The following is a 24,701-nucleotide window of genomic DNA, read 5'->3' as shown; positions in this document are numbered from 1 at the left end:
GGAGAAGGCTGGAAAAAGAGCCGTGGGGGTGTGAGGGGCAGGTTGTGCAAGGTGCGTGTGAGGAAATTTAATTTCTGTGCTGCCCATTATGTGTCTCTGCAGAGCTTGCTGGCCCAGCACAAAGATTTTGGGGCTGCTTTTAAGCCCCTCCAGAAGAAGCTCTCGGACCTCCAAGACAGGGTCCAAACCGAGAATGGGCTTCAGCAGGACCTTCCTCGGAAACAGGCCCAGCTCTCGAGGTTGCAGGTAAGGGCCAGTGGGGCCCGAGTGGCTCTGCTCATGGGCTCTGCTGCGCCCAGAAGCAGGTCCCCTCCAGCCGCCACGGAGCCTCTCACCTGAGCTCGGACCTTTCCTCTGAATTTCTGATTTATCTACTGATTTATCTGCCTCTGAGAGACCTTTAGTACGTGCAGACAGCTGATTCCCGAGCCCAGCAAAGTGGTGTTTACTCTGTGATTCCAAAGTCTACTGTGGGTATTGTTTTCCTTAAATTGCTTTGCTAAGGGTTCCTAATGAGTTCAGCGGCCTTCAGTTAAATAATTGGATTTTTTAAAGTGAAAAAATGCTTTAAAACACCTGCAGGCTGCACACAGGCTGCGCACAGGCTGCAGGTCGATAATTATCGGCTTGATAAGGAGCTGATAAGATTTTAAATGCATGTGATACAAGGATCCTTTTAAAACTCCGGCAGAGCTCATCCTTCTGTTGAGAGGGTTCTTAGGAAGACATTAAAAATGGTGCATTTGGGGGCTTTGAAACTCAGGTTGGGCTGTGATTCTTCTCCAGGAGAAGTGGTCGTCAAGTAAGAATTCACATGGGAGTTTGCTCCCCAGAGAAGCCTTCCAGGCTGGTGTCCCAGAATTTTTTTTTAAGATTTTATTTGACAGAAAGAGCACAAAAAGGGGGAGTGGCAGGCAGAGGGAGAGGGAGCAGCAGACTCTGTGCTGAGCAGAGATCACAACGCAGGGCTCGATCTCAGGACCCTGGGATCTTGACTGAGCTGAAGGCAGATGCTTAACAGACTGAGCCACCCAGGCACCCTGTCCCAGAATATTTTTGTCTCCTTTTAAAGATCTTACCAGCTCTGAGAGGGGGACCGGTCAGATGGCCGTATGGTGCAGCCTCAGGGGTGGGGAGCCCCATCATGCCGGGACCCTCCTGAGCTCCTCCACTCAGAATCTCTCCCCCCAACCCTGATCGGCTCCCATGACAAGAGGCAAACAGGACAGCCACACTTGCTGCTTTTCCTGCAGGGGCTTCAGGAAGAAGGGCTGGACCTGAGGGCACAGATGGAGGCCCTGAAGCCTCTCATCCAGGGGAACCCCAGCCACCAGCACAAAATGGACCAGCTTTCCACCAGCTACCAGGCCCTGCAGAGATCTCTGGAGGTAAACCAGGCTCCCGGATCCTACACTCTGGGGGTCTTCCTCTGTCTTTTCTTCCTTTATTCCTTCCAACCTTTGTTTCTTTTTCCGTTCCTATCTTCTCTTCCTCATTCACCCAGCAGAGGGTTATTGAGCACCTCCTGTACGCCAGGCAGTGTTCTGGGCCCCAAGGCGGAAGGCCGCACCAGCCAGCCAGCCAAAGCCCCTGCTCCCCGGGGGATTGTATTCTAGTGGGTGGATGGACCATGAGTCAGCAAAATAGCAAGTTCAGATACAATTCCAGGTGTGCCAGGAGGTGGAGGAACAGAACGGGCTGCTCTGATCCCCACAGCAGCCCCGGGGGTGCAGTGGGCGTTGGCTGGGGGAAGGGCAAGGTGAAAGTTGCGCCGCAGCTGCCCGGGGCTTCCTCTGCAGCGCCCTCTAGCGGCCGCCCTGGGCTCTGTCGGGTCTGCACCCTTCTGCCGGCCCTTTGAGCCCTGGGAGTGGGGCGGGGTACAAGCTTCTTCAAAACCGGCCTGAGGACAAGTGTCAGTGACTGATTCAGATAGGGGCCCGGGTCTGCCTTGGTCACCTGTGCCCAGGGGATTGTGGGGCCGGCCCTCAGGCAGCCATTCTTCGAGAAAACAGTCTAAGGCGGGCTTCTCCGCGCTACGGGACCCGGCCTATTTTAATATCAAATGTTCCCAACATCCTGTGTCATCCCGAAATTCATAGAGAGTCTAAGTGGCCCACACAATGTAAGAACGGCATGTAATGCCTTTCCTGTAATACGAAAGAGAAAAGGCAGTAGTTAGAATAAAATGCTTTGGGCATGTAAGTGTGGAAGGTGGTCCCAGGAAGGCGCGCCCCGTGTGGGTGACCGCCCCCAGCGCCTCTACTTATGAGATTCTCCGAAAATGTGAACAACATTTGGTGAAGTTTCAGTCACACCAAAGCACAGTCTTCCATCCATTGACGGAGGAGAGGCATTCCTGGAAAAATCAGGCTGTTTATTAGGACCAGAAACCTCTGTGTTTGTCCGTCAGCTGGGGAAAGTGTCCAAGCTGGGGTCATGATCAGCATGTTTTTCCACACTGCGGGTTCAAGGAGGGCACAAGGAACTTTGCAGGCTATGGGGCAGCGGGGTGGCCACACCTGTCGCTCTCACTGTATCTGCAGGTGTCCACCCTGCGAGCGTCCAGGAAACACGGACCCACCTGTAGATGCCCACTGATCTGCGTGACTGACTTAACTCCACTTAATAAATTAGCGGCTAGTGGTCTCAAGGTGGAGGCAGGGGGCGTAGAGAAAAAGGAATCACCGTCCCTGCTGCTTGGGAGCCCACAGAGCCCAGAGAAGCAGCAAGCCTGAGCGCTAATGCTTGTATCACGTGATGAGTCTGCTTGATCGGGATAATAATTAGAAGCAGCATCAGCTGAGCCCGATTAGTAGTGGGGGAACGCGGATTCTCCAACCGTCTCATGCTTCATTTGTTGTCTACATACTTCTTCAAAGAAGTCATGCCCCCCCTTTATTACTGGGGTACTCAGGGCTTTTTAAATCCTTTAAGTGCAAATAGGTCCTTCCCCCACAGCCCAGGTGACCCTCCTGTCTCCCCCTGGGGGGCGGGGGGCACCTACCCCACTAAGCAACCGGAGGCCACTGAAGGCATTGGGTCTGAAGGTGCCCAGGGGACGGGAGGGGCAGGTGTGGTGACACTGCAGAGCAGTGGAGTCTTAGGTGACTGTTCGGGCTCTGGTGACTGGTTTGTTGCAGGAAGATGGGATGCAGTGTCAGTGTGTCCCCAGCTCTAGCGGGCCTGGCGTCCAGTGGTATCAGCCAGCATCCGGAATGCAAGAGGGCAGGGCCGGTGGTGGCCTCAGCCAGGGCTCGCAGAGAGACCCGGGGGTCTGACTGCGTTGTGGTGGGCTGGCGGGAGGGCTCAGAGGGGCCCAGGTTGGGTGAACAGGAGGACAGACAGGCGCCCTCCTTTCCTGAAGACGGAGAAGAACAAGGCCCAGCCTCAGAGAGCTGAGAGGGGCTGACCCAGAGGAGGGCAGGAAAAAGCAAGACCATTTTCCAAAACTATCAGAGTATAATCCTTTCTAGAAAAGCAAGCGTCTAAGCGTGCAGTTGGACGAATTTTTTTAAAATGGTCCACATTGCCAGCACCCAGATCATGACACAGAATGATAGTGGCTTCCCCCGGCCCCCAGAGCCCCTCATGCCCCCCGCAGTCATGGCCCACCACTCCTGGCACCTGAGGGTTACCCCGACTTTCAACCTGGAACACCATGGATTGGGTTTGCCCGATTTTAGATGTTATTTTAATTGAATCTGACAGAACGTTATCTTTGGTGTCCAGCTCCCAGCTGCCCACAGGTTGGCTGTAAATTCATTCACAGTGCTGCGTTGGGTTCTTGTTTAAACTGTTCATTCTAAAATAGTCCCCTGTCTGAAGATAGCTCCGCATACACACCCGCGCTTCTGTCGCTGGGCACCTGCCTAGCTTCCAGGTCGGGGCTCTCACAAGTAGCACCACTCGCGGGCGTGCCTTTTGGTGAAGATGCTTGTGTCTGTTACATTTACCTCCGGAGTGAGATGGTTGGGGTCCAGGGCTGCCTGTGTTCAGTTGTAGTAGACGCTGACCTTTGGTTCTCCCCAGTGGTGTGTGAGGGTTGTGCACACAGGTGGTGCGGGGGAGCCCTGATTGCCCGCACCCTCGTCCGGACACGGTGCCGTCTGTAAAAGTCATGCTGGACTAGAGATGCTTTAAACCACAGCTGGTCTACCCAGGGTAAATTCCCTATACTGGGCAGAAGGGAGGACTCGCCTCTTGTGTTCCTGCTGGGTGGGGAGCCCTAGGGGCCATCCTACTGGGGGGCCTGTAGGATGTGGGGGCGCCCAGGGTCCCAGCCCCCTCTGGTGCTCAGACCACACTGGGCCCCCCGGGGCTGTGCCGCAGGACCTCACGGACAGGTGCCAGCAGGGCGTGCGGGAGCACTGTACCTTCTCCCACGAGCTGTTGGAGCTGCGGCAGTGGATTGCCATGGTCTCTCAGAAGCTTCGGTCACACCAGGAGGACACGGGCCCCTGGGACGCTCCGTCCCGAGAGGTCGAAGTCGAGGTAAGACGGCTTACCCAGTTCCCTCCCTTGCCTCCCAAGAAGCAGGCTTGGGAGGTCAAAGATCAACACGCGGGGACCGGAGACCCCTGCCCCAACTTCTCACTGTGCGGGGCCGCGTGTCCTGTAGAGGCTGCTGGCTGAGCTCCCGGAGAAGGAGGCCCAGCTGCCCCTGGTCGAAGCGCACGGCCAGCTGGTGATGAAGAAGTCGTCTCCGGAAGGGGCTGCCGTGGTCCAGGAGGAGCTGGAGGAGCTGGTGGCATCGTGGCAGGCCCTGAGGCGGCTGGAGGAAAGCCTGCTGAGGTGAGGGTCCCTGGTTCGGAGCCTGGTCTCAGGCAACACCCCCTTACCATGCAGGGGAGAGCCCTGGGGTGCCCTTAGAACAGGAGGCCGGTGTTCCGCTGGGTGCCAAGCATGATGCCAGGCGCAGCTCTGGTCTATCCCAAGGGCAGTGTCCCAGCCTGGGGCTGAGCCTCCAGCCCACGCTGCCTGGGGCCTCCCCCTTGTCCATGGGTACCTGCACTTTAATGACAAGGTCACGTGGGTCTCCAGTAGGAAACTGGAAATGCATGTGCCAGGGGAGCGTTCCGGCAAACCTGAAGGATCGACGACCCGGAGGATGGGCTCCTACCACGCGGTGCCCCGGTTCTGTTACTTCCGTGACCTGGCGAGTCCCCATCGCATCACTGCGGTGACTGGCCCGTTTGTCTCCTCAGCCTCATCAGAAACCGGCAGCTTCAGAGGATGGAAGTGGACTCGGGGAAGAAAATGATTTTCACCAACAACATCCCAAAGGCCGGGTTTCTCATCGATCCCGTGGATCCTGTTTCCAGGCGTCGCCGTCAGGTGCGTCTGACTCGCGGGGCTCCCCGGGGCGGGGTGGCCAGGGCCAGTGTCAGGGATGGGGGATGGTCTTCAGCCACGTGCTCGGCTCAGGACTTGGCTGGGTCCCATCCTGGATGCCCCTGCCCCAGCTCCTTGTGCCACGGTACTGAGGGACCCAGAGACCCCAGACCCAGGCCCCAGGGAAGGTCAGAGGCGTCCCTTGTGGGGACAGGTCCTCACCCCTCAGACACGAGATAGCCAGCCAGCCCCGCAGGGCTGAGGGCTTCCTGCTGGTCCCCGATTGCAAACTGCAGTCGTGCAGGGTGGGCCCCTCTTTGTGCCCTAAGCTGTATTTTGTTCGAGAGATCTAACCTAACCACCTTGCGTTATCTGTCCCTTCTCTTGACAGCCAAGGAAATGCATTAAAAAGACATTCCTTCTTGGTTCTTCAGAAACCAATGCCAGCTCTCATTCTCCCCTGTATTCTTGTACTGTCCCTTCCCAAATGACCTGCCGGGGGTCGCTGTGACTGGTGGGGGGGTTAGGGTGGGGGAAAGGTGGTCCGCACAGAAAGGTGGTCCTGGCAGAGCTGGGACCTGGGGCCCTCAGAGGGTCACACCCACAGCCTCGCTGACCACAGCCCTGCATTTTTGACATTCCCTCTGGCCACAGAGCCCGGAGAGGGCCAGGTGTGGTGCACAGGTGACCACTGTTCCAGCCGTCCTGGTAAGGAATGGTGGCGGCTGCTGCTAGGACACCAGCAGGTGGCCACGATGACCCACTGTCATAGCTCCAGCAGCTCGGGGCTGAAAGTGCCGTGATCCACATGCCCCGCAGGCACCCATCCACGAGATCCTGTGGCACAGCCTTGGGGGACCCAGGGCGCCCTGAGCACTGGCCGAGGCAGACCCCTGGGCCACCCCAACCCCGTGGGACCTCCGGACCTGAATCAGAATTAAACTCCTAACATGGCCACATTGAATGGAGAGACATGCCTCCTCCCGCCCAGGCCTCTCTCCTTCCCTTTGTGCGTCCCCATCCACACCTTCTGCCTCAGTGGAAACCCCCAGGGTTCAGGGCCGATGGGCTGTTTCACCTCTGATGCCTTGACGGCACTGTGTGCTCCGCAGGCAAATCCGCTCCAGGACGAAGGCGGCCATGAAGGTTTCTCCCGGCTCCAAAGGGACTTCGAGCAGTGGCTGGAGGAGGAAAATGCCAAGCTGGTTAGAATCATCGCCATGAGAACAGCCACCGCCAAGGATCTGAGGACCAGGGAGACAAAGCTGCAGGTTAGTTCTCACATAAAGGTTTCCCCCCGTGGATGTGCTTGCCACCAGGGAGTTCTTAAAAAAAAAAAAAAAAAAAAAAAAAAAGGACACACTTGGCTTGTGAGCCATTTTTACTTATGTATAAGTAACAGTTCTTAAACTTTTTGGGTTCACGTGTTTCAGAAGAACTCTAGAAGAACCATTCATTCCTTCAGCCTAGGGAACTTGGAAAATATCACTACTAATCTCAACTCTGATATCAGTTAGCTGTTGCTGTGTAACAAACCGTTCCGATGGTTTGTGGCTTCAGACAGCCCGTTTCATTTAACTCATGATTCTGAAGGTTGGCAGTCTAGGCTAAGGCCATCTGGGCAATGCTTCTGGTCTCAGCAGGGCTCCCTGATTTGCTGTCAGTTATCGGTCGGCTGGGCGGCTCTACTGGGGGTTGGCAGGCTGCTGGAGATGAACCACACATCTGCTTTCCTCCTGTGGGCAGCCCAGGCTTCTAGAAGCAGAGCCATTGCCTGAGAGGGTAAGTGGGGGAGCCCTTCTGAGGCCTAGAGTAGGAACTGGTACATGACTTCCCCTGTATTCTGTTGGACAAAGAAAATCACAAGGCCAAGCCAGATTCAGGTGGAGGAAAAAGAGTCTCCACCTCCTGATGGGAAATACTCAAGGTCATATCACAAAGGGCATGGATATGGCAGGGAGGTGCGTTAGGAGCATCATAGCCATTTTTGCGATCCTTCTACCACCAATCTTCTTTCTCCTTCACTTCCATGTCTAAACAGTTCCCCAGCCCTTCTGGATTCCACCTCCTGAGTGCGTTTTGTTCTGTGCCCGCTTGCTACCACTGTGTTAATCTAGGTAGTTACCACTTCTGACCTTGATTATGGTGGTAGGCTCCCAGCTGGCCTCCTTCCTTCCTGTTGGGCCCCCATCCAGGTCACAGCTCAGTTCTGCAGCCAGAGTGACCTTCAGCATCATAAACCTGCCTTTGTTCTTCCCTTGATGAGAGCTTTTCAGTAGAGAATCCAACCACATCCGCACCCTAAGCATATCACACGATGTCAGCTTAACGAGGCCCCAGCCTACCTCTTTTTTTCCTTGTTTCTCTGCAGTTTTACTGGGATATGTTAGGGTTTGGAATTTTTTTTTACATTTTTCTTACCTGGAACTCATCTGGATTCTGGAATCTGTGGTTTAGAGTCTTTCTAGAAAATTCTGTGATACTTTAACATATTGCCTCTGTTTATTGCCTCTTAACATACTGCCTTGTTCCCCTTCTCCTCTCCTTCTGTGATGCTGCTGAAACATCGTCTTCCTTCTCACTGGGGGCTCTATGTCTCCTCCCTTCTCGAATGTCTTGTTCATCCTTCGGTCTCTTCCTGTTGCATTCTGGAGACTTTTTCTACCCTGCCTTCCAGTTTACAGATTCTCTCTTTAGCTGTGTCTCATTCATTTTACACATGTCTGTTAGGCCTTTACCTTTTCATACTATGTTCCCCAGTTCTAGAATTTCTACCCAGTTCTCTTGAAATAACCACTCTGTCACTTTCCGTAGCTTCCAGAACCCTGCTGATCTTCTTAAGCCTGGTGTTTAATCCTTCGAGCATAGTAAAGAGACCTGTCTTACCAAGTGTGTCTAATAATTCTAGTATCTCAAGTCATCTTAGAAACGTTTCTTCTACGTGTTGTTTCTGCCTGTTCTTGTTGTCAGTGTCTTGGAGGTGTGTGGCTGCTTTGCTTTTGTGCTGGGCATCACATGTGGCGAAAGAAGTATAGGGCTCATTTGAAATTGAGGATCATCTCTTTTCCAGGGAGGATTTTGTTTGTGGCTTCCAGGCAAGGAGGGCTTTATTATTCTGAAACCAGGGAATCCAAGTTCAATGTTGGAGGCTCCCTGTGCCCCCTGATGATGCAGACTTCAGTCCACACAGGGTGTGAGTTTATTTCTGATTAACCTTTGGGAAGTCTCAGCCACAGGGGGAGCGGGTTATGAGAATCTCCACTCCTACAGAGCCCAGACCTTGACCTTTGTCTCTGGAGCCCTGTGAGGCTGCCAAAATCATGATCTGCTTCACAACTCTTCCTTCCAGATTGGCAAGTGTCCTGCAAGCAGAAGCAGGCCTGACACTGGGCTTACTTCTCTGGGCTTCATCATTTCCCAGGTTTTAGCCTGATGGGCCTCACTCTCTTGCCAACTCCTGGATGCCTTTTCAGTGTTTTTAGTAGTTTGTCCTCGGCCAGAGGTTTGGTCCAGTCATCTAGGGGACAATGAGCAGAAAGTCCTTCCTGCGGACCTCCTACTTCACATTTGGCCACAATTCATTTCTTGATTTCTTGCCACCACTGCCCAACCCCAGTTGTATCACAGACAACTTGCGACTGCCCCAGGTTAAGCCTCACTCTTGTCCAGCTCACACTCTAATAGGTTCTGAAAAGCTAGGCAAACTGCCTGTATCACACTGTGAGTAGGATGGGAGGAAAGCAAGGCTACAAAGCCAGAATTTAGACCCATGTGCTCTGATTTGGAGCCCTGCTCCTACCCCCACATCACTACAGCCCCAGAGACCTGAGGATTATCTGCCTAATCCCCATAGCCCACGTCCAGGCTTGCCCATGCCAACACAAAACCATGTTCAACAGTGTAGCTTTTTATAATGAGGGCAACTCTGATGTCAGGCTCTCCAGAGGACCCGGTTCTAGAACATTAGAGATGGAAGTAACCGTGGAGATCATTCTGGATTGTTCCTGAAAGTGACTGCCTGGCCTTGGCTTGAATTGACTGAAGGGGTTCTCAAGCCGCCTCTCAAGTGAAATTTGATTGGCTCTGCGTGACCGGCCAGGTGGGGTGGTCATTTAGAAGGCTCACAGGACACTGCCTTTTCCCCACAGGAGCTGGAGGCTCGGGTGCCAGAAGGTCAGCATCTCTTCGAGAACCTCCTTCAACTCGGGCCAGCAAGGGGGACCTCCAACGAGCTGGAGGACTTGCGGTACCAGTGGATGCTGTACAAGTCCAAGCTCAAGGACTCCAGCTACCTGCTGGTAGGTGCTAAGGAAGCATGGGTCCCAGGCCCTGGGGATGGGATTCTGGCTAAGCCCAGGCTCACGTAGGGAGACGAGCTGGGCCACACACTTTCTGCCCTGGGCCTCCACACTCCAGACTGAGGTGACCACTCCAAGAGAGCAGTGCTTGGTTACAAAATGTCACATGGTCGTCTTGCTGCCCTGTGTGGCTGGCACTCTGGGAACGATGGCGGGAGCCATCACGGTTAATGTGTGAGGATAGCTTTGCTGCCTACTGAGCTAAAACCTTCAGGACCCTATTCAGTCCTGCCTCCAGTTTCCAAAGCAGGGGCTGAGACTCAGGACCTGTCTCAGGGTCATGGAGACAGGAAGCCGCAGAGCCAGCATTCAGAGCGCACTGCTGGGGGAAGCGTGATAGAGGGGAGCGCGGCCCTCAGCCCTGGGATCCAGCCCTGTTCCCCCACCGATTTTCTCTGCGATGTGGGACAAGCACCTTCCCCCTTTGTGTCCCCATGTCCCCTTGCACAAAAGAGAATAGTCATGAGAGCCTTTATGAAATGTGATGTCCATGTAACAACCCTATAAAGGAGGTGCTGTTGTTATTCTCTGAGATGCGATGGGGAAACTGAGGCTAGCCCGAGGTGGGGGCCATTGTCGTAGCCTCGGGGGGCCCTATGGGTCTTCAGACCCCAGACACCAAGCTTTGGCGCTCCAACTCCGCTGTCCCTGCAACTACCAGTGCTGGCCACTAGGTGTCAGCATAGCCCCGGGCAGGGGCCCCCTGGCCTGCGCCTTCCCAGACAGAATCCCACCTGGGCCTGAAGTGCGTTAAAAAGCTCATTAAATCGAATCACCTGCTGGTTCAGCCTATCCAGATGACCAGAAGTCTTAAAGAAACACTCCCCTGACAGAATGAATATTCCATTACAGGCTCTGTTGGGATTTGAGTTTCACTCACTTAATGTCTTTTTTCCCCTTTTCCTTTCCTTCCCGAAAATAACAGACACAGAGTTCTCCAGGGGAGCCGACTGGATTCCAAAAGGTACCGTGTCTGCCATCTGCTCCACACGCTAGAGGGCAGGGTGTCTGGAGGCTGGTAGGCCTGCGATGCTGAAGCCAGACTCCTGGGCTTTCTGGAAGGTTCCATGAGGTGCGAGGCACATTTTGTGGGGAATGAGCTCTGGGCTGCCCTATGTGGGGCCCCGGGGCCCTGGGAAAGCCCCAGAAGGGTGCAGAATGTACTCAGCTGTGACACACCTATGATAGAGGAAGGACCCTGGAGTTTTTCATGTAAAACCAGGATGTGGTGGGGAACGGACAGGCACACTGTTGATAGTTATGTGGGGACAACAGGTATACACCGGGACTGTCCAAGGAAACCCGGACCATTACGGGCATGCTGGATTGTGTGGCCCCCTGAGTGGTGGCTGGGTGTCCAGGGGTCAGGGTAGGGACAGAAGGGGAAGGAGGGAGTTGTGCCTTTCCTGTTCTACCAGCAGGTGTTTCCGCTCGGGCCCATTAAGAAGTGCCAAGAGCCCCTCCTGTGGTGCTTCTGGGCCAAGACAGTCACAGTGACAGCAGTAATAATCCTAATGAGTAATAATTATTATTGCCCTCGATGCTAGGTAGTAACTGTCCACTGTGTGCCAGGAATCGTGCTAAATCATGATCAGGGCATCTCATTTAACTGTCCCATCAATGCTCAAGAGGCATCACTCCCTCCACTTAAGCATAAGGAAACTGAGCCAGGACTGGATTGGAATGACTCGTTCAGCCCAGGCATGCAGCTTCCGGGTGGTCTTTGGCCTCTGGCTCCAAAGCCCACATCTTGGCTTTCCATGCTGTGCCTTGGAGACGGCATCCCGGGGGCCCAGTGGTTATCCCTGTTTTGGGGAAAACCCAATGTAAATTGATGTCACCTTTTCCAAGGAAACACACTTGTTTCCCTGCCAAGCACTGGCCCGTAACGAAGGGAGCCTTCAGCGTGCTCTGCTCCAAATAGCTCTGGGTTCCTCGAGATCCCTAATACCATGGAATCTATTTCCAGGTGCTTTGCACACCAGGATTTCTTCTTGGTCTCTGGCTGGGGCTCACATCTCACATCTGCAGGGGAATGGGTGTCCCCTCGACTGGGTGGGGCCGTCACAAGACCAACACTGTGCTTTGGGCCAGGCGTCACCTAGCCTGGATCGAGTTGCTTTGCCTCTTGGGGCTTACTTTCCCATCTGTAAAATGGAATGATCAAATATCAATTATCAATGCTGGCTTTATTTCCTTCATGAATGAATATGGAAGATCATGTGAACGGTTATTCGTAGAATTTTTCAGAGAGACTAGAGGCCTGGTTTTATCCCCAATTTGGAATAACAGAGGGTCTCCCCAAGAAATGGGGAAGAGCATCAGGAAGAACAGGGTGTCTCCCACAGTCTAGCCTGGTGACTCCTGGTGGCCTCCGCACTGTAAGCCCCTCCATGGGGAACCCTCTTCTGATCTGGAGCTCCTGGTTGGTCTCCATGGGAGTCTTGTCTGGGTCCCTGATGCCTTGCACACAGTAAGTGCTCACTGAACGTTTCTGTGTAGGGGGACACGTGGCTGGGGGGTACCAGGCCTCCCGAGCAGGCTCAGCGTCCCAGCAGCCTGTATTGGCTGAATGTGGAGTGTCCACAGCCCTGTGTTCACTTGCTGTCTCCCACTCATTCACTCATTCATTCATTTCACAAGGGTTCACTGAGCCCCAACTATGTGCCAAGCACTGATCTGGGAAATTGAGATCCATGGGTGAGCACAAGAGCAGAGACCCGACCCCGGGGACTGGGCGTCCTGGCGGGGTGGAGGGCGCCTGGGAGGAGGGCTCACACGTCCAGCTGATGGTGCTCAGGACAGTGAGTGTCTCTGGGTCGGGGGCTCTGAAGAGCAGCAGACTGGGGTCTTTATAGCAGGGATTGTCTTATCCGCAGGCGGCAGACGTTGGGTACAGTTTTGTAGGGTTTGCAAAACAGGCAGGCTCTATGTGGCTTTAAAAAAATGTGCTTATTCGGGCTCTGTAGAATAACTAAGTATGTGAACATCTGAGTTCTGTGCTGGCTGGCTGGCTGGCTGACTGGCTTTTGTGAAGCCGGCTGTGGGGAAGTGCGCAGCCTACAAGCCAGTGTGCAGAGACCATGGTGGGCTCACTGATGTGACAGCTGAAGCACAGACTTCTGGGTCCCACTCTGCGTGTCTGATTCACAGGGGCTGAGATGGCCCAAGAACCTGAGTTTCTAGCAGGTTCCCAAGTGATGCTGAGGCCGCCTGGGACCACACTTTGAGAACCACGGCTTGGTGTCCCGGATTTGAATCTAAGACCCACCGTTAGCGTGTGTGTCTGTCCACGTGTCCCTCAGCCACAGTTTTCCGCTGAACAGAATGAGGGTCCACTGAGCTAACGGTCTGCAGAGTTCCTGTAACAACCCGCATACAGTAGGTGCTTAATTGCCCCATCAGTGAGGCCCCGGAAGACTTCTGCGGACACTGCCCCTGCTTATCTTTCTGAGAACAAAGGGAGCAGTGACGCTCCTGGGGGTGGAGGGATTTCTCCCTTTGGTTCCGTTCTTGAGTGGTTTTTGCCGGTCTGTGTGTGCGCACGCGCATACCTGCGCCAATGCGCGTGCACGTGCACACACGCGCGCGCCCGACTGGCAGAAAGCAGACTCTGTCTTCAGGCGTTGTAATCTTGCCAACTTAAAAACCTTTCGTATGTGATTTTTAGTCCAAAAGGAAGTGGGGGGAAACCTGCCCCAAAGCTAATTATTTATGAGCAGTTGGTTCTCTGCACTTTTTTTTCCCCTCCATGCACCAAGTCATTGAAAGCTCCAGCGACGTCAGTGGCTTCAGCCTGCTTGTTTGTATAAACACAGTAATTAAGATTTATTAAATTTGCAGCTGCCTACACACTTGGCAGCTCGGTGCCACCGGAGACGCGTGCCTGCAGCATTTAGACACAGGACACGTAATTGCTTTTTCGATCGCAACTGGGCCGTGAGTCGACTGCATTTTTGCAAGAGCGCGGGGAAGGGGCGTGTGGCCCTTCTGGAGACAAACTTTTATTTGCTGAAGAACAGATTGGCAAGGGTTTCTGGTTGCCTGGGTCGACTGGGGCAGGGCCAAGGCACCGGTTTGCACGACTGGAGAGCAACCCCCACCCCCTCCCGTGCACACTGTAGCCCCTGTGGGTGTAGCCCCAGACACCGAGCCACCCAAAGTCACATTTTATTTACTCCATCATATTGCATAGGTCTTAAGACTCGTGATTTTTCACATTTTCACATTTCTGGAGTTTGGGCGACTTACTAGGATCTACTTCTCTCCACGAGGATTTGGGCTTGCTTCCCTACACCACCCAGGACGCTCACCACCTGAGATTTCCCTAAATGGAAAATCTTTGCTTGCAGGTGTGTCTTGTTTTGTTTTCCTTCGCTCACACTGATTGTGTAAACTCAGAGCCCCCCCCCCCCCCCACACACACACCCAGGAGCTGTGGGTCACATTCGCAGGGAAGAGGAACTCTCCTCACTTCACCCAGTACCAAGATAATACCTTGTATTTCCTTGTTTCCCCTTTCTGGGAGGTGGGATGACTTCTTGTTTCCCCTGACAGGGAAGGTGAGGCCCCTTGGGGCCCAGATTTAGGTGGAGTCTTGGTGGGTTGTGTCCTTTCTGAGTGGTTTATAAAATAATGACACACCTCGCAGTCGGTGTCCTCAATCAGAGGAAATACTGAGGTGTCAAATATAAGGAAGCCTTAGTGAGTTCTCTAAGTGAGATGGCAACTTTTTAAAAAATAATCTTTTTTTTTTTAAATCTTTACTATGCACTGGGCATGACACTCTTAACACTCAGGTGCCAGCCTTTGTCACTCGTGACCACCTTCTTTGTAGTGGGAGGAGCGTGGCCTCTTGGCTCGTTTTCCATACGTGACAAAGGGCCCAGTTGGGGTGGGGACAGAGGAGATGTAACGTGGCTTTGTCCCGCTGTGATTCCCTGTGCAATTTTGGGGGCTAACTTTGCCTCTTTCTTGGTCAAAGGGTTGGGCTTTCTGGGACTGTGCAGTCTCTGACCTTGAAGAGGAGAGAGCCCAGGCCGGGCCTCTCCCCATGTGCTATGTTATCCTAGGCCCCTGTCTGTCCATCTGTCCACCAAGCGCAGAATCGACAGGCTACCACCGATGTAGGAAAAAGTCTGTGCTAACTCTTCGGACATCAAGGTTTTAAAACTTGTCTTTGACTTCAGAAATCCAGACAGGTTCTTCTCTATGTGCTCTATGTCCTCATCTCCCCCCACTCCCCGTCACCCACCCCACCTGCCTTCTGCCCACCTCCCCACTCCTCTGAAGTTCACCCCCAGCGAGGTAATGGTAGCTCCTGCTTCACTAAGCCTCATGAGCATGTCTCTGGCCTCCTGTCCCTGGCCTCTGGGCAGCCCAGGCTGGTGACTGCGCTCCCCGCCCATAGCTGCTCTGGTGTCTCTTCTCGTGCTGGGTCCTGGGTGCCTCTGTCTTTGTCTTATTTTTTCCAGTGAACACAATCAGTGTTGGTAAGACTCAGTGTGGGTGAAATTCCATTACTTAATGCGGAGTCGTTATTCAAAATCTTAAAGCTGCCTCAATAGCCTTTTAAAAAATTAATAGACTTTTTTGGGGGAGAAGTTTTAGGTTGATAGAAAAATCAAGCAGACTAGACAGAGGGTTCCAGCTAGTTCCTCTCCTCGACCCCTCTCCCACCTCTCCCTTATTATTAACATCCTGCATTGGTATGGTCTGTTGGCCACAATCGATCTGTCACAATATCAACACATCACTGTTAGCTGAAGTACGGAGTTTACATCAGGGTTCACCGTGAAGTTTGTTCTATGGGTTTGACAAATGTGGAATGGCACATATCCACCTTCCTCGTGCCACGAAGAACAGCTTCACTGCCCAAAAAATTCCCATGCGCCACCTACCCAACCCTCCCCCGCCGAGCCCCTGGCAACCACGGATTATTCTACTGTCTCTGTAGTTTTGTATTTTCCAGAACATCGTAGAGTTGGAATCAGACCATATGGAGCCTTTTCAGACTGGCTTCTTTCAGTTGGTAATATGCATTTAAGGTTCCCACCTGGATCTGGGGTTGCTTGAAATCTCATTTCTTTTTGTCACTGAGTCATATCCCATCATTTTAATATTCTACTTCTGGCCTTTTTTGTAGACCTCTTTCCTCCGTGCAGGATCCAGTCCAGGGTCACCCACTGCATTCAGTTGGTACATTTCTTTGGTTTCCTCTAGGCTAGAACTTGTCTTCTGTTTTCTGACCTTGACCTTGAGTCCAGGTCAGAGATTTTATAGGATGTCCCTCAAGACACATTTCCCTGGTATTTCCTTGTGATTGGAGTCGGGCTGTGCATTCCTGGCAGGAATGTTGTGAAAGGGTTGCTGTATTCTTGGTGCCTTACTGGGAGACCCATGATGTCGCTGGGAACTCATGCTCACTCAGTGACTCAGGTGACTTACCTTTCCCCCTCCTCAAGATACTGCTGATACCAGCGCCACCAGGAGGGCTTCTCAGCTGTGTGGGTTATAAGAAGTCTGGTTTTGCAAAATCAGTGGCAAAGGGCTTCGGTGAGTGAGAACACTTGAGGCTGGAGGCATAGGGTCAAGTGTTATCAACCTGGAGGAGATCGTGTGGCAGGAGGTGAGGTGAGTCAAGTGTGAGAGCTGAAGAGTCAGAAGTGCTCAGGTCAGAACCTCCCAAGAACACCCACATTCAGCAACGCTTCCTCATCACCACCATCACTGCTGTTGCCATCATCATCCTCACCTTCCTTACCACCATCACCATCCTCACCATTGCCACCATCACCTCCACCACCATCACCACCGTCGTCATTGTTATCCTCCTCACCACCTGCATCGTGATCATCACCACCACATCACCATCACCATTATCACTATCATTGCCATCACCACTACCATCGTCACCATCATCCTCATCATCTCCACCATCACCACCATCACCACCTCCACCATCATCACCATCTCCATCATCTTCACCTCTTCTACCATCATCACCACCACCACCACCACCACCATCATCACCATCCTCATGCTGTCACCATCACCACCACCATCATGTCATCACCATCATCACCACCACCATCATTACCTTCATTGTCATCGTCATCCTCACCATCACTTGACTGTAGCTCTTGGTTCCTGGACAGTGACCCTTTGGTTCTTCAAGGACCCAACAGATACATTCTACAATAGTAGTCCTACTTACATACTTTTTAAATTGGTATATAGATATACTTTGCTTTGACTCCTCTCTACAACCTGACAAATGGGGGTAGGTGTTTTATCCCCATCTTGCTGAGACTGAAATGGCCCAGAGAGGTTACTGACTCTGCCAAGGTCATAGAGATACTGTGTGACAGAGTCCACATTGGACACTAGTCGGCCAGGTCCCTAAGGGCTAGGCCTCTGCCCTGCACTGTGCTGTCTTTGGGCCATGGGGCCTCTACTTCCCTGAGTAGCCTGCTCTTGGGCCTGCACTCTTTGGCAGTGAGGACATCCCACAAGGCCACAACCCAGCCAGTGCCTCTAGACTTTGGGAAATGTGTCTTGGCAACTTTCATGAGTGTTACAGCAAGATCGTTGATTAGGCTTTTGGGCCCCTGTGTCTGGCCTTTGGGTGATACTGGCGGTGTCGATGGTGACGGTGGTGATGCAGAAGGTGGAGAAGGGGGAGGAGGTGGTGCTGAAGAGCGTGGCGCCGAGCACAGCGGTACCTTCCCTACCGTGACTGCCGTGAGAAAACCAGCGATCCTCACTTCCAGCAAAACGGACATTAGCCCCACTTCCCAGTCGGGCAAACTGAGCCCCAGCTAGTCAGCCCAGAGCCACTGCTCGCCTAGCGTCCCCCTTGCCCTCCTGACCCGCTCAGGGCCCCTGAGCCCGCTCACACCTGCCTTTGTTCTGCAGACTCCGCAGTGGCCATGGCAGTGGCGGTGGCCGTGTTGGTGGCGAGACCCCCGAGCACTCTTCCGGAAGGCGTGCCGCGTGGCACTGCCCCTGCAGCTGCTGCTGCTTCTCCTGCTGCTGCTGCTGTTCCTGCTCCCGGTCGGGGAGGAGCCCCGCAGCTGCTCGCTGGCCAACAACTTCGCCCGCTCATTCCGGCTCATGCTCCGCTACAGTGGCCCGCCGCCCACCTAACCCGTGGGGGACTCAGGGGACTCTCCTCCCTGACCCTCCGCCGGCCCCCGGGCTGCTTCCCAGCCACCGGCGGGGCCGCCTCAGTATACATACCGTATTAATGTGCCCCAAAGAAAACCACTTTTTATACAGTGTCGTCTTAGTCTATTTATATGGAAGATGGACTGTGCGTTACCAGGGAATACCGGATGGACTTTTATATCCTCTGTGCATAGATGCTCCGTCTGTATTGTTTCATATAGGACATCTCTTTGTAGGGGGGACATGCCTAGCAGTGTGCATGTCCAGTGGGATGGGGTGGCATTTTTGCCCTGGTCTGCGGTCCCCCCATCCCCGCGCCCCCCTCCCCGCAAAAGCGGGAGCAATAACATGTCGCTTACGGCCACCGCTTGCCCAGAAGCCAAGCCCCGAGCCCAGAGGTCAGTGAGAAGACCCCCAGCTGTGGACGTGAACGAGCCACACAGGCCCTCGCTCAGCACCCAGTTACTCCTGCTTTGGGCACAGTGAGGACAAAGGACAGCAGCTTAGAGGCTCCGTGTTGAAAGCAGAAATCATGATGATTGAAGGCGGGCCTGGTGACAGCAGTGACAAGTGACAAGTGATATCAAGGAATGAAAAGAAGAGCTGGAAGGAGCCCCAGCACTGAAACAGCACACAGCAGGAGGGCTCCGTGGGGACGGGGAGGGGGTATGGAGAGCTGGAACCCCGCCCTCCTCTGCCTCCCATAGCACAGAGCCATGGTGGACGTCTGGGGCCTTGACACTGATCTGCCCGCAGCTGAGCTGGGGCTCCACGTGTTCTATGCAAGGAGAAGAGAAAGAAAGAAACCTCACTGCTGGGGTCTTCATGCAGAATAGGGAGCGCTGTGTGCTGCACCCCTGGGGAAGACGTGTTCCTTCTGCCACTCTCGGGCTTTTTTTCCTGGTCTGCACTGGAGCTGAAGGGCCAGAAGGGGAGCAGCCGGCACGCCAGGCACCAGGGGTCTGGGATCCAGGACAGAGATCAGAGATGGACCTTGAGCTGAGCCTGTCTTGGGGGCTCTGCCTCCTCCTCCTCCAACAAGGGACTTCAGAGAGAGGCGGGTCTTCTGGGCCCAGAGTGTCCCACAGGTGTCCTCACAAGGGCCCATGGCCGAGGCCACCCCAAATCCCAAACAAGGGTCCCTCTTGGCAGGGCTAGGCTGTTAATCTCCCAGCACCCCCTGGGGAGGAGTGGGTGGTGGGGGGACTCCATGCTGGGCCCTGAGGCCGGAAACATGTCCCTTCCTCCCCAGGGAACTCTCGATGGCTCCTAAGTGCATTATAACTGGATCGTGTTTTCCCCTAAATCAACACTAAGTGGCCTTTTAGAAAATGCCTCGTGCCCATTCTTTACAAACTGATTTCGTCTGTTCTCCTCTAGGAGGAGACCAAGGGGGGTGGGGTTATACAGGCCTTTGGGGTCATAAAGTGTCCAGACCCAGGAAGGCCCTCTAAAGGGAGGGAAATTGAGGACCCAGAAGGGTCCTGATTGACAGCACCAAGCCCTGCCCCACAGACCTGCACACATGGCCTCTCCTTGTCCAGTGGCCAACGGCCCAAAGCCAGGCCTCCCTGAAGCTCGGAGAAGCTGGACATTCACAGGCAGGAAAATGGTATCGCCCAGAAGAGGTGTTGGTTTGCACTCGGAAAGCAACTTTTCTCCAGATACCAAGAAACCGAACCACAAGACTATTCGCCGAGACCACTACCATGGACACTTAGGGCTGAGGGAACCAAGGCCTTGGGCCCAGGTGGCTGAGCCCAGGTGCTCCCTGGGCCATGTGGGTCCGGTGCTGGAAGGTCAAGGTCAGACTAGGGCAGGGCCTTCGAGCAATTTCCATTTCCACTCTCCCACTTTGCAGGTGGGGAGGCTGAGGCCCATCGAGGAGAGGAACTTAGCCATGGCCACACAGGGAGAGGCAAGAAGGCCAGACAGAGCTGGGCACCCCTGTCCCCAGGCTCACGGTGGCAGGACCCCGCTCCCACCATGTCAGCAGCTCCACAAGGAATAGGCACTCCGGGGAAGGCAGCTGTGGCCCCCATCAGGGAGGGGGAGGGGAGGGCTACAATGTTCAGGGCTGGCGGGGGCGGGGGGATGTCTCTGCATATTTTTTAAACTTTGATAAGGAGGCCATAGAGCCTGCTTGTTTGCATAATTTTTTAAAAAAAGAATTGATATTTTCATTACTTTCTTATAAATACAGTTGTGAAATAACAGCTTACTCGCTGGTGCTTTTCAAGTGTAATCTCTTCTGCTTCAAGTGGATGCAGACAGTTATGATTTTTATGACTTTCCAGCTTCCTGAACAACCACCGCAAAGAGCTTTCAAGTGCCATTTGAGAAAGGTGCCCCAGTGGGACCTGCGTGTGTTTATTTTTCCTCTGTCCCTGGAGTGAGAGTCGTGGAAAGAGATGTGAATATCACAGCCCAGATCCACAAGCTGGTGCGCGCGCGCATGTGTGTGTGTGTGTGTGTGTGTGTGTGTGTGTGTGACACAGAGAGAGAGAGAAGGAAAGAGGGAGAGAAGAGGGGAGGAAGAGGAGGAGGAGAGGGGAGTATAGGAGGAGGCAGGAGGAGAAGGGGGAGGGCAGAAGAGGGGGGATTATGGAGCGGATAGGAGGAAGAGAGAAGGGGGAGGGCAGAGGAGGAGGGAGGATGGGAAGGGGAAGCAAGGGAGAGGGGAAGAGGAAAACAGTATGATCAAAGGTGCTGGTTCCCTCCTCAAGTGGCCCTCACCGGCCCTTTCCTCAGCCTCACCTCCGTGGGGAAAGGCCCCAGGCATGACCTGACGGTGAGGGGTGCGGGGGGGGGGGGGGCGCCCGAGGTGACTCGGGAGGAGCTCTGCATCGGAGTGCAGGGACGAAGGCATCCTCCCAAGAGTGCCTTCTATTCCGTGCTTGCGGGTGCAGTGCCCGGGGAGCTGTATTTCGTTTCATTCCTACGACAGCTCGACAGGTCTCGGGGAGTGGCATTAACTCTGCCTCCACTTGCAAGACAGGAGAGCTGAGACTTGAAGACATAGAGATGCTTGCCCAGGCAGAGGTGGGATTCGAATCCAGGTCTGCCCGTGCCAAGCCCACACAGGGCAGGAGAGGAGGGGGCTTGGGGCTGGCCCTGCAGGGGAGCAGGTGCATTTCAGAGAGCCAGCCTCTGCCCTCTGCTTGGCAGGAGGGCAGCTCCCACATCCGCTTCCCTGCTGGTCTCGCCCAGGGCTCTGCACAGGGTCACCCCCACCGTGGGGCAGGTGGGCAGGGGGCACAGTCCCCAGGGTCCTCTACAACACCTCCACACCAGTTACTTCCCGCCGCACAGGGAAGCAGGGCTTTCTGCCCATCGCAGGGCTGAGCCCCTCTCTGTCCCCCTGCGTGGTCCCAGACATGGCTGACGTGCCCTGTGCCCAGCACAGGGTGGGGACTTCAGCTGTGCTTGCTGCATCGAGTGAAAAACCCCAGAGGCGAGTGTGTTTGACACCTCAACTCCCCTCCAGGACTCAGAGGAAGCGGTTCCCGGTATATGGGACTCACTCCGTCACTCACCTCCTTGCTCGGTCTCTGCTCTCACCTCTTGTGGCCGTGGATGTGCACACCCTCAGATCTTCCATGTGTATTGTCATTTTTTTTTTAAGATTTTATTCATTTATTTGACAGAGATCGCAGGTAGGCAGAGAGAGAGAGGAGGAAGCAGGCTCCCTGCAGAGCAGAGAGCCAGATTCGGGACTCGATCCCAGGACCCTAAGATCATGACCTGAGCCGAAGGCAGAGGCTTTAACCCACTGAGCCACCCAGGTGCCCCATGTATTGTCATTTCTGTTCCTGGCACAATTATTCATCTGCATTCATGGGTCTTGGTAAAAATTTGTGGGTGGAAATGCCAAGTTGAGAAGCCCACTTTCCCCCACTGGAGATTTCCTGGGTTGGAAGTATAGACAATCTAGTGATCGGTTTGGCCAAGGAAGGGTCCACACCGCTGCAGAGCCCCCCCACCCCCACCCGGGAGGCCTCAGCCACCTCCCTACAACCTCTCTACTGTCAGCCAAGTCCGCAGGGGCAAAGCTGCGCCATCTTTGCAACCTGACACTGACCAGCTGTTTACACCCATGGACCGGTCTGGTTAATGCAGTGTGGACGGGTAGAATGGGTGTGTGTGTGTGTGTGTGTGTGTGTGTGTGTGTGTGTGTGCGCGCATCACCTAAGTGGGTTTTGGCATCAAAGGCAAACTAACTTCACTGTTTAAAATGTTCTGTTATGTAAACAGTATTCGCAGGGACCATATCCACTCTCATCATATTATTTGTGATTGTAAAACACGCGTTTGCAATAAATGAAGCTTTCTGGGAAGGCAAGCCATACCAGAGCCAAGTGAGTGTTCTGAAACGTGTGTGCTTTATCTCGGGTCACATCAAGCCCACAGCCGGCCTAGAGCCTTTCCTGCTCAGGAGGGAGGGACGCGTGGATTCCTCTCGTCTCTTCTCCGTGCTGTGTTTCAAAGTCCCTTTCTGTTGCTCCAGTTGGAAGGAGCTGTGTTCCCGAAGTCTGGCTTGTTTTTGTTGTTGCTTTATGTGTTTAAAAATGTATCTGCTTTATGTTTGGAAATAAAAAATCTCTATTTTGGTCTATGAAGCATTGTGTGGTTTGGAACATCTTTTCCTGAAGTTGAGGGGTTTTGTCTGAAGGGGTCCTGAGGAGAAAGCGGGTAGGTGGTGAGGCCTGACTGGTTTTTAAATTCTGACTTCTGGACGGAGGCAACTCTGGTCAGGTCAACCTCTGACCTCAGGGCAACAGCGGCTCTCAGCTCGACCAGAATGTCGGGATCACCTGGAAGCGTGCTCACAAACATTACCTGCATCTCCCCAGTGACATTTTGAAAATTCCAAATGCACTGAGGAGAGAGGCGGCCCAAAACAGAGGCAGGCACCAGGCAAATAACAGAAGGCCCTCCCAGCACTTTGCTCTCACCCCTTGGATCAAAACCCCATGTTGATGGTTTGTTTAACAAACAGTTCTTAGGTCTGGGGGTCTGGTTTCTGAACCCACAGGGCACTGGGCGCTATCCCCAGAGAGGGCGCAGATAAGGAGAAGGGGGGTACCATTCGAGGGGAGGTCTCAGAGGGGGTTACCATTCGAGGGGAAGTCTCAGAAACCAGCAGTGAATCCTGGACCCACTGCCTGTTAATGACCCCCTCCTCCTAGCAATGGCCCTGGCTTGCCAAGAAAAGGTGAATTTGTATCTAGAATCTTCTGTTTATGAAGTATACCCAGTTTCCATGGGAAGGCTTTAGAATAGAAAGGCTTTGCCTCTTGTGTTATTTATCATCCCCCCAACCTCAAATTTAAAAAATGCGCTGTTAACTTCAATACTGCTTGTCACACTTTTCCTGGTCTGTTATCTGAAGAAACCCTCATCACTTCCTGAGAGGAGAGAGAGAAGGACCTCTCAGGTGAGAAGAAGGTGTCTATAATCCAGCCGCCCTCAGGGGCTGGTAGAAGGTTGAACCAGGTTTTAGACTCTCTGTTCCTCTAAGTGCTGTCCAGAATTGTGAGTGAGAATGACTTGGAATCTTCTGGATGCAGGATCCGGTCCCAGAGCATATGCCCTGGCCCTCAGCACCATTCCGATTGCTCTCTGAGTCCCTGACTTGAGTGGGAGAGGCTGCTGTGTTAGAAGGGGGTCCTCAGTTTCCACAGGCCGGCCTACCCAGCAAGGGAAGCAATGAAGTCCCCAGTGCCCCAGCTGGTAGGAGCTGGTGCCGAAGGACGGAACGATTTTCTACTGTCGGACTAGAGCAAGAGCAGTGTTTGCTCGCTGCAAGGAATATCCTGAAAGAAATGTGTCCACCAGGGATCCTGGGACCCACTGGCTAATGTCTTAAGGGAGCACCCAGGGTCCGTGAAGAAACTCTCATGATTCCTGTGGCTCCTTGACTTCTAATTGGCTGTCCCCTAAAACAAAATATACGTGGTAAAGAAAGACAGAACCCCATCCCCTGGGGTGCTGTGCCCTTTAGGATTATGTAGGTCCTGGGGTTGGTCTGTGTAGTTGCTTCTAAATGGCCTTAATCCGTAGGATGTGAGAGTACGCCGCACATCATTGATGGTAAGCGTGGGGGCGGACACGCTTGTTTCTACAACGGAGGAGTCAAACCCTGGGTCAGGCATTTCGGTGTTAGAACATCATCTCGGTGGGAAAACCATAGTTTCTAAATCTTAGCGGAGTTCTCATCCTCCTGGCCGGGTGATCAAATCATTATTATTATTTTTTTTAAGATTTTATTTATTTATTTGACAGGCAGAGATCACAAGTAAGCAGATAGGCAGGCAGAGAGAGAGAGAGAGGAGGAAGCAGGCTCCCTGTAGAGCACAGAGCCCGACGTGGGGCTTGATCCCAGGATCCTGGGATCATGACCTGAGCCGAAGGCAGAGGCTTTAACCCACTGAGCCACCCAGGCGCCCCATCAAGTCATTATTATTTTTAAGAGAGAGAGACACTATCTCTTCTTTAAAAGAAGAGATTTTCTTTTTCTTTTTTAAATTTTATTTATTTATCTGAGAGAGAGAGAGAGAGAGAGAGCAAGAGAGAGAGGGAGAGGGAGAAGCAGGCTCCCCATGGAGCAGGGAGCCCAACTTGGGACTTGATCCCAGGACCCTGAGATCATGACCTGAGCCAAGGGAAGATGCTTAACTGACCGAGCCGCCCAGGGGTCCCAGAAGAGGCTTCTCTTATAGAAAGTTTTTCTTAAGCTAAAACAGATTTCATGTTCTCCATATCAGAAAGAGTATGAAATGCAAATGTACTGACTCCCTTCCTGCCACCCCTTTTGGGCCCCATCAGTCCCTCATTCTCACC

General features: G+C 53.5%; 1 protein-coding gene and 1 long non-coding RNA gene across 2 annotated transcripts in view; one reads left to right on the top strand and one right to left on the bottom strand.

The window, feature by feature from the left end:
* SYNE3 (spectrin repeat containing nuclear envelope family member 3) overlaps positions 1–20,074 on the top strand; it is an 86,364-nt gene extending 66,290 nt beyond the window's left edge. Inside the window, exons 10-18 of the mRNA XM_047736453.1 lie at positions 103–246; positions 1,254–1,388; positions 4,330–4,491; positions 4,619–4,791; positions 5,205–5,334; positions 6,444–6,602; positions 9,480–9,629; positions 10,615–10,653; positions 17,607–20,074. Of these exons, the coding sequence (XP_047592409.1) occupies positions 103–246; positions 1,254–1,388; positions 4,330–4,491; positions 4,619–4,791; positions 5,205–5,334; positions 6,444–6,602; positions 9,480–9,629; positions 10,615–10,653; positions 17,607–17,837 (1,323 nt within the window). The 3' untranslated portion in view covers positions 17,838–20,074. The remainder of the gene's footprint in view (positions 1–102; positions 247–1,253; positions 1,389–4,329; positions 4,492–4,618; positions 4,792–5,204; positions 5,335–6,443; positions 6,603–9,479; positions 9,630–10,614; positions 10,654–17,606) is intronic.
* Positions 4,704–7,541, bottom strand: LOC125104125 (uncharacterized). Its single transcript, XR_007128595.1, has 3 exons — positions 7,467–7,541; positions 5,120–6,512; positions 4,704–4,783 (listed from the first exon to the last, which is right to left on the bottom strand). It is a non-coding gene; the product is annotated as an uncharacterized LOC125104125 (long non-coding RNA).
* Positions 20,075–24,701: the final 4,627 nt, after the last annotated feature.

Source organism: Lutra lutra, chromosome 7, assembly GCF_902655055.1.
Source record: "Lutra lutra chromosome 7, mLutLut1.2, whole genome shotgun sequence".
In the NCBI taxonomy this organism is placed as follows: Eukaryota; Metazoa; Chordata; class Mammalia; order Carnivora; family Mustelidae; genus Lutra; species Lutra lutra.
This window is presented reverse-complemented; position numbering and strand designations above follow the sequence as displayed.